The following is an 8,402-nucleotide window of genomic DNA, read 5'->3' on the forward strand; positions in this document are numbered from 1 at the left end:
CACCTCTGAATCTTGCCGCTCCGATCAAATCTCTCCTCTCAACGCTCCGATATGCAATTCTTACAATTTGCTAGATAAAGATTCATCAGATAAACGTTTATTAAGCTGGATTAAAAGCGAATACAGTTGGAGTTCCATTTATTTTTCTCCTGGTGTCATTTTTTGTTTCCGTGGGTTTTTATGGGGTGGGTTTTGATTCTTTGAAGCCTTTCAATGAATTTTCAGATTAGTATGTGCATTGGATTGAATCATAATTTTAATTCTAGACCTTTGCTATGTGAACATGTGATAGATGATGATATAAAAAAACAAATAATGCAGTGGAGGATTAGTAGGAAAAAAACAAATAAAGCAGCAGAGGATTAATAGGAAGAAATAAATAAGACAACGAAGGACTGGAGGAGTAGTTTGGCGGGTATGGGGTGGGGATTTGGCGGGTATGGGGCTGAGACGGGGATGGGGTGGGGGTGGTTTTGGAGTTGGATCCGCCGGGGCGGGGATGGGGATGGGAATGCCAAAACCCGCCCCGCCTCGTTGACATCTCTACATCCAACAACCGCCAGGATCCATTTTCCAACGGGTAATCTATTTAACTAAGCATTAATTTGCATCCAATAACATAGCACATCACCTATTCAGACATCTCCAAAACATATGATACCAAAACCTGGTCTAGGAATGAGCCGAAAACGAACTGCGAGAATCTACATGGTGAGTAATAGGATACTCTTTACTACTTTATTTTCCACTTGTGTGATGACCGAGGTGCTGTGTTTATGCCGCTGTAGTACTTAGATTCCAGTTGTTTAGAGTTCCAGACCTCTACAAATTCGGAGAACAATTCTCGTGTTTGTTCAGAGGAAAGATCTGAAAAGAACTTCCATTTCTCCTCCTTCAGCCATGTAGCAAATTCGTTGTTCTTGGAGTAGTAGTCATCATTTGTAATTTCTTTGAAATCAGATATCTAAAAGGTAAAAAAAAATGATACGAAGGATTAGTTTTGGCAAACAAGGACATTAAAACTAGTGACTAATACGGAGTAACTTCAAAACTCAGCCTACTACCAAGTGCAGCGACACAGAGATAAAATACTCACTGGATGCTGGCTGGATTTAGAACCTTCAGTTTTGTGCTTTTTGTCTGACTTCTTTTCTGCAGCAGTATCCACAGACCAGTACAATGATCCAGCATTATTTCATTAATATACTAAACAAGAAATTTTTCTACAGTTTACAGACAAGAATCATTACAATTGGATGAATGCAAAGACCAAAATAAGTACAAGAGATGCATTATAATATATTTGAGTAACCGATTAAGCTATATAACAGCAACCTTTCACGACAATTGCTTCAAAACGTATTGGGACAAATAGTAAAGCTCATGAAAATCTTTACTATTTTGCCCAATTGTAAACAGCAACCTTTCACGACAATTCCTTATGTGACCACTTTACAAAATTTTATTCCTCTCCCTAGTGCACGAATGACATCAATAAAAGTAGCAAAGTGAAACATAAAATACAATCCGTCTGTTCATTAAAACACAAATTATGCAGGTGAAGGAGGAAAAAGGCTTAAGGACATTCTTATAGGTGGCTCAATGTTTTTGCACTTCATATTTCATAGCAAAAAAATAATTAGAAAACTAATTAAAAGCTCTGCAATCCTGATTTTTTAGACAATGCGATGTAGGTATTTATAGTTCCGACTTTTTCTCTCTTTCTGTCTTATATTCTATATATTTGCGCTCTCATCTCCTGTGCTTCTCCTCTGCTTGAACAACAATGGAAAATGTTGTAATTCACGATATCTTGATTTGCTACTCATTTTCGCTGAGTTTTCGAATTATATCTTGGTTGAAAGTTTATTTGCGTTTTAGAACCAGTTCTGTGCTGCAAACTAGGGTTTCAATTGATTAACAGTGTGTTTAGAACTGAAGACTTTGGGGAGAAAAGAAAAGATAAGGAGGGAGGGATTTCCAATGTTTGGAATTTTGGATAGTACATTGAGAAGATGAGAGAAAAGGAGGGAAGGGGAAGGGAATGGGAAGAATTACAACCATGCAGCCAAATGTCTCTCACAAATCACAAGATTTAAAACCATCAGCAGCAGCAGCAGCAAGTGACCATAGGCATACCGATACATCCCAGCATCAAAGCCACAGTAAAGTGTTAACCTTCTACACAAGACAACCTGCATCTGTTTTGCTCATAAATTTGATAACTCCTGCTTACAAAATAATCAAACACAACACAGCAACCAACAAGTCCTATATGACAGCTCCCTATGACGTCAGCATGTGCACCTATATTGATGCTTGTGTTCTAGTGCATGTTAATATATTATGTGTTAGCTGTTTTTATGTGCAAACAAGGAAAGATGTTAGGGAGGGCAATCCATAACAATATGCTTAAAATAAGATAAAATAAAATTAATGTTGTCATTGTGACTTAATAGAGTTAATGTAACATGCTTGGAGTCTTTGATATTAGAGTATTTGCAAAAACTACAGATTGAGAAGTATCACTGAATAAATTACAGCAAAACTCCAAATTTAGACATGGTTAATAGTTAATACACTGCATCAGAATATGTGAAATTCTCAACACCAAATCAAGTTAAGAAAAACCTCTGCAAAGCCTGTGTAGAATGCAGATGCACTAATTGCAGCCAAATGCCTTTCACAAGTCACAACCATTAGCAACAGCAGTAAGGGATCATAGGCATGACGATACATCCCAACATCAAAACTACAGTAAAGTGTCAATGGCAACCTGTATCTGTTTTGCTCTCAAGTTTGGTAACTCCTGATTACAGAATAATCAAAGACAACACAACACCTAATATACGTCAATGATTTACTGTAACTAGCACTACAAGGAAGCCGAAAAGAAAAGGAAGTTCAAAAGTACAACATTGATCAGTTAGCAGTTTAGCTCAAAAACCTTGCATCAATCAGAATAGGGAATATTCAAGATAAAGCCTCTGGATGTGTATCTTAAGACTTTCAGAAATTGAGAATAGCTACATCACACGCTATTTTCCAAACAAGAGAGAAAGTGCAGCTCGTGAAAATGTTCTTTTGCAGAGCAGCTTCACAATAATCCAAATGGTGGCAGTCAATTAACAAAAGTTATAAGTTATAACACTGACCAAGAGTGTACAAAGACCAAGAAACAACAAGCCTCCAATCATCCGTGACTGTATGATTTGCAGCTAGATGAATAAGTTAAAGGCCATGCCTTATAATATCAGTAATACTTCAAGCAAGATATCCAAAATCCATATAGAGGTGACAAAACTAAACCAATAGGGTTAGTTTAAACATCCCAGATTTGGAAGCTATGTGTGATCCACTTCATATCCCAGTAGGAAAGATTCATTCAAAGTGAAGTAATGATACATCGCTACATTAGGAGTAAAAGGAGAGAGTGCAGACTATAGAAGTTAATAGATTAATCTCTCCAATATTGGAGAGATTTGGTAAGAAAATGGTAACAATCCTCACATAAGTTCTGCCTCTCCTCTTTCACTAGCTTCTACTCTCAACTCCTTTCCCCTGCTTCTTTGCCCACTTTCCACCCCTTTTTACTTTCTCTCTCTTTTCCCCGCTTCATACTTCCCTCCAGTTCCCTCCTACGCTACATCATCCAAACAATGATATTAACATTTTTTCATCCTTTCCCTCCCCATTTCTCCCTTCCTCTTCGCTCCCTTTCTTTTCTAATTTTCTGTCAAAACACACAGTAAGGTGCTTTTTTTTTTTTTTTTTTTTACCTTTTTATTTCCTGCTTTACAATCAATTTAGGACGCAAGTCGGGAACAATTGGACTTGTATTACTATTCTAGAGGCTAATACTTCAACGTCGTACCCCAATTATCAACTTTCACCTCCCCTTCCACATCCAAACAAGAGAAGTTGAATTTCTTCCTCCCACCTTCCCTTCCTTCCTTTTCCCTACCATTCCTTCAAATAGTGCTATCCAAACATGCTGTCATCATGCTTTGAAGGAACTTTCACAAACATTTCAAGTTAAAAACTCCCAAATTCCAATTCGATTTTTATTACTATCCAAGTAAATCCATTTCATCTCGCAAACAACTAACAATCATTTTGACCCTTAGAAGAAAATTCAGCAATTGCACAATTCATGAAACAAATAATTATGCACAATAACATGGCATAAATTTTACGAGAGAAAGAATAAACAACGGTAGATGGTTCTAACCTTTTCCAGAATGACGTTTAGAATGCCTGTCAGAATTGCTATGACGGGATTTGTCTCTTTTCTTGCTACCTTTGTCATAATCATCTGATTTTTTGTGCCGTTTGCCATGACCTTCATCTGCAAAATTACAACATCAACAACAATACAAATAATCTGGTACCTTAAGAATGCAAATATTAACGGAAAAGAAATTAATTAAGAAGTAGAAGCAATAATTTACGAAAAGAACCTTCGGAACGAGAATCTGCACTTCTTTTTCTAGTTTTATCCTTGGATTTTCGATCACTCCCCATTATTGCGGCCTGTCAATTAGTTAGTTCGATTAACGATTTTGTCCACCAATCCGAATTAAATTACTGCACTGACAATTAAATTAAATGAGATCAAAGATGAACCCTAGATTGTGAAATTGATATGATGATTTCTAAAAGAAACAACAACTTACCTCGGAAGCTGCTTCAATGGAGGATACAAGTATTCGATGGAGAACGTGAGTGCGATGTTAAGTGCGCTTCAATGGAGAACTGAGAGAGAGAGGGGAGCAAGAGGCACTAGCTAGGCAAGGCTATGGGCTCATCAGCTCATCCGTTTATTTTTTCCCTTGTTGACAGAGCATTTTTAACGGGTCAGATCCGTCCTATAGATAATTGTGCTGGGTCTTTATACGATTGCCCAATTAGTCAATTATGGGTCTTTGATGGAACGGGTTGGATTTATAATGATTTCAAATGAAAAATAAACCTCTTTCTAAATTTCTCTTTTACCTTTCTATTTTCTCAAATATCATTTTTTTAACAAGAAGAAATGATTTTCATTTAAAAAATATAGTCAATCGGCGGTTACATATAATTCCTAATAAATTAAGAATTTCAGCACAAGTACATAACACCTTAAAACCAAATAAATCGCAGATTCGATCAACATTTACCTAAATAAAAAAACTTCATCTGAAGCAATACAATCGTTGATTTAGCACTGATTCGGCTTGAAATCTACTTATGCATAATCGTTTGAGCGAAAATACTCTTGTGGTCCTCTGGACTCTTATGGAGATTATGAAACTTTAGATCTTTAATTCTCGCCCTACAAATTGAAAAAGATAATAAATACAAGAGAAAAACCATCATCTCAAGGGGGAGATCTATTTATTAAAAACAATTAAAAAGTTTTTGGGGTTTACCACCGATAAGAACACTAGTGAAGCCACTACAAAGATTCATAATCAAGACCAAGAGGAAAAGAGATGGTAGTGATGGAGAGAAAGGAGAGAGAAGGAAACCCTTCAATAACAAAAAAAAACCTAACAATAGAGGCTTGGAAAATCTTGTAATACCCCATAATTTGAAAAGTATTTTCTAATCAATTAACTATTTATTATTCTCTAAAAAGGGTATTTTTGGTAATTTATTTTTTATTATTTGAATTTTGGACTAAAAAATATTTGAATTTTGGCGTCAAATCTATTTTCAAACAAAATTATTATTTTAGATTTTGGATAGAATTAATTATCCACTTAATTATTTATTAAAATCAAATATATGTATTTATAAGACATAATTTTTGGATATTTTAGTATTTATTAAAACTATTTCTTATTTAATTAATCCATCCGAATTTTATAAAAGAATATCCTAGACTAATTAACTTAGGATTTTTGGAATTTCTAGTTAAAGAAAATCTGATTATTATAAAGTTATTAGGTTAAATTAATTAAGGGATTGGCAAAATTGGCCTCAACACCCTAAACTATTTTTTTTTTCTTTTTTGGTGTTTAGAGAACCACAAGGACGGTGGTGAAAATCGATTTCAAGATCTCCTAGAACCGGAAGGGAAGCTCAAACCACTTGAGCTATCCTTCACTCTGAACTGTTATTTAAGTGCACTCAGCACCTTGTACTTTGTATAGTAGCCAAAATTGACATCAACACTTTGAACTATTGTTTAAGTGCACCCAACACCTTACACTTTGCATAGTAGCCAAAAACACCACAAACTAATGACTTGGGTGTAAAGTGCACATCCACCATTTTCGCAGAGCGGGTAAATTAAATTTTGATTTGTGTGACGAAAATGTCCCGTTAAAGTTTCGGGGGTCACTTTTACTCTTAAGGGACCAAATTGAGAATTTAATAAGAAAAAAAAAATATAGCGTAAATGACTCAATTCGGCTTAAAAATCAATGACACGCAAATCGAGATATTTTATAACACACAAAACGAGTAATTTACGCTATTATTTTGCTTATTATGAGCTCTATTTGAACCTTTAAGTTCAAAATGACCCCCGAAACTTTAACGAGACATTTTTCGGCACGCAAATCAATAGTTAAAAATTTAATTTACCGGCTCCAACGAGAATGGTGGCCGGAAAGCTTACTAAAGGCACACTTTGCACCCAAGTCATGAATTGGTGGTGTTTTGCCTACTATTCAAAGTACAGGGTGCACCCAAGTTATAGTTCAGAGTGTACTGTTGAGGTCAATTTTGCCTAACATAATACGAAGTATAAATAAAATTAAATAAAACAAAATAGAAGACTAAACTAAAACAAATAAGAAAATGAGAGAAATGAGATATAATTAACTAAAACTGCGAAATTAAACTAAAAACTAGGAAAAACGACGCAAATAATCAAATTAAAAGATAAAAGACATGAAAAGGAAAATAAGTGAAATAAAGATTAAAACAAGGGTGCTTAAAAAAAATATATAAAACAAGGGAAATTATTGGAAAAAAAAAACTCTCTTAAAAAAAAAAAAAAAAAAAAAAAAAAAAACTCCTAAAAGTATCATAAATGTTACTTATTAAGTTATTAGTTGCTTATTCCACTTGTGAGATTTCTAAGTATTCATTAAGTTAAGGGTTGGAACTTGGAATCTACATTTAGAGGATTTGTATAAAATGACAAAGTCTCAAATTGATATAAAACAAAACCCACTAACCTGTCAAAACCCGCTTAGAATCTAAATTCAACCCAATAAAGAAGAAACCGATGAATCAAATTGACCCATTATTTTTTTCAACGACCCGCTAATAGATTGAACTGTTTTAACCTGACCTAATGTAACCCGAACTGACATGAAACCAAACTCACATTACCTAGGTAAACTCACTCCAAAATGGACTCGTTTCAAACCAACTCGATTATGACCTAAATTGTTTACAACCCCAAACCGTTTACGAATCAAACCAATTTGAACTCGAAATTACACTAACCCAAATAAACCTGCTCCCAAATTGACCCGTTTTAAACCAACCCTATTATGACATGAACCGCTTTTTATCCGAACTGTTCACGATTCGGACCAATGGGAACCCAAACTCGCTTGAACCTAGGTAAACCCGCTCCCAAACCGACCCGTTTCAAACTAACTTGATTAACACATGATTTTCAATTCAAACAGTTTGCAACCCAAAACGACTTAAAACTTCACAAAAATAAATGGTAACGTTTGGGGTAAAAATTACCCCTGCCACGTGGCCCAATGGGGGACTGACACGTGCGTGTCAACCTCGTAGAGGCCCAAGGGGATCCAATCAGAGGAAGCCACGTGGCATTGTACCCCTAATAGGGGAGCAAATCTTCATCTGCTATAAATAGAGGAAATTCCTCATTTATTAGGATTCATAAATAAACAAACACGAGAACCGAGCAATATTAATTGCGGAGTCTCTCCGAATCAGGGAGAATTATTTACCATTCGTACAGTTTACTACTCCAGACGTATACTAACTTGATCGTCGGAGGCGAAACTCCATCCCACCGGAGTTTCGTGGTTTTGCAGGTACAGATAGTCGGGCGCGCATACTCAAGATCGTAACTCTCCCGAGGGACTCCAAAAACCCCGAAACATTTGGCGGCCGTTTGTGGGGAGAGTACTTCTGAGATGGCATCTGATACTATGCTTGCAGAAGGCAGCCGGCCTACGGCTGAACCTGAGGTCCATACGGACCATGATAGTGGTGACGACTATGAGGTCGACACCTATGTGGCCCCAGACGGGTCATTTCGAACGCGGCGCACCCGTTCCAAAGAAAAGAAGGAACGGGGCCAAGACAAAACTAGTACCAGCAACCCAGGCGGCAAGCACGCTGGGCAACCCCAGGCGGCGGAGGGCACAGCCCCCGTCACCAGAGACAAGCTCATGAAATTCATGACGAGTTTCAAAGGG

General features: G+C 36.4%; 1 protein-coding gene across 3 annotated transcripts; it reads right to left on the minus strand.

Moving 5' to 3' along the window:
* Positions 1 to 569: 569 nt before the first annotated feature.
* LOC110722401 (DNA topoisomerase 1) lies at positions 570 to 4,866 on the minus strand. Of its 3 annotated transcripts, none has more exons than XM_021901668.1 (5): positions 4,677 to 4,866; positions 4,461 to 4,533; positions 4,232 to 4,348; positions 1,097 to 1,152; positions 570 to 964 (listed from the first exon to the last, which is right to left on the minus strand). In XM_021901668.1, exons 2-5 carry the CDS (start codon positions 4,522 to 4,524, stop codon positions 734 to 736), a joined length of 468 nt encoding a protein of 155 aa, XP_021757360.1. In that variant the 5' UTR covers positions 4,525 to 4,533; positions 4,677 to 4,866; the 3' UTR covers positions 570 to 733. The 3 variants fall into 3 exon arrangements, with proteins under 3 accessions (XP_021757360.1, XP_021757361.1, XP_021757362.1); XM_021901669.1 differs by having other exon boundaries at positions 4,461 to 4,587; XM_021901670.1 differs by having other exon boundaries at positions 4,461 to 4,592.
* Positions 4,867 to 8,402: the final 3,536 nt, after the last annotated feature.

Source organism: Chenopodium quinoa, unplaced genomic scaffold (genome assembly GCF_001683475.1).
Source record: "Chenopodium quinoa cultivar QQ74 unplaced genomic scaffold, ASM168347v1, whole genome shotgun sequence".
In the NCBI taxonomy this organism is placed as follows: domain Eukaryota; kingdom Viridiplantae; phylum Streptophyta; class Magnoliopsida; order Caryophyllales; family Amaranthaceae; genus Chenopodium; species Chenopodium quinoa.

Bases quoted from the DNA above. Each gene is read 5' to 3' on its own strand.
- LOC110722401 (XM_021901668.1), bottom strand. From the start codon at position 4,524: ATGGGGAGTGATCGAAAATCCAAGGATAAAACTAGAAAAAGAAGTGCA. The intron at 4,349-4,460 runs GTTCTTTTCGTA...GTAATTTTGCAG, and splicing joins TGCAGATTCTCGTTCCGAAG to ATGAAGGTCATGGCAAACGG. The intron at 965-1,096 runs GTGAGTATTTTA...TTTACCTTTTAG, and splicing joins CTAAATCCAGCCAGCATCCA to ATATCTGATTTCAAAGAAAT.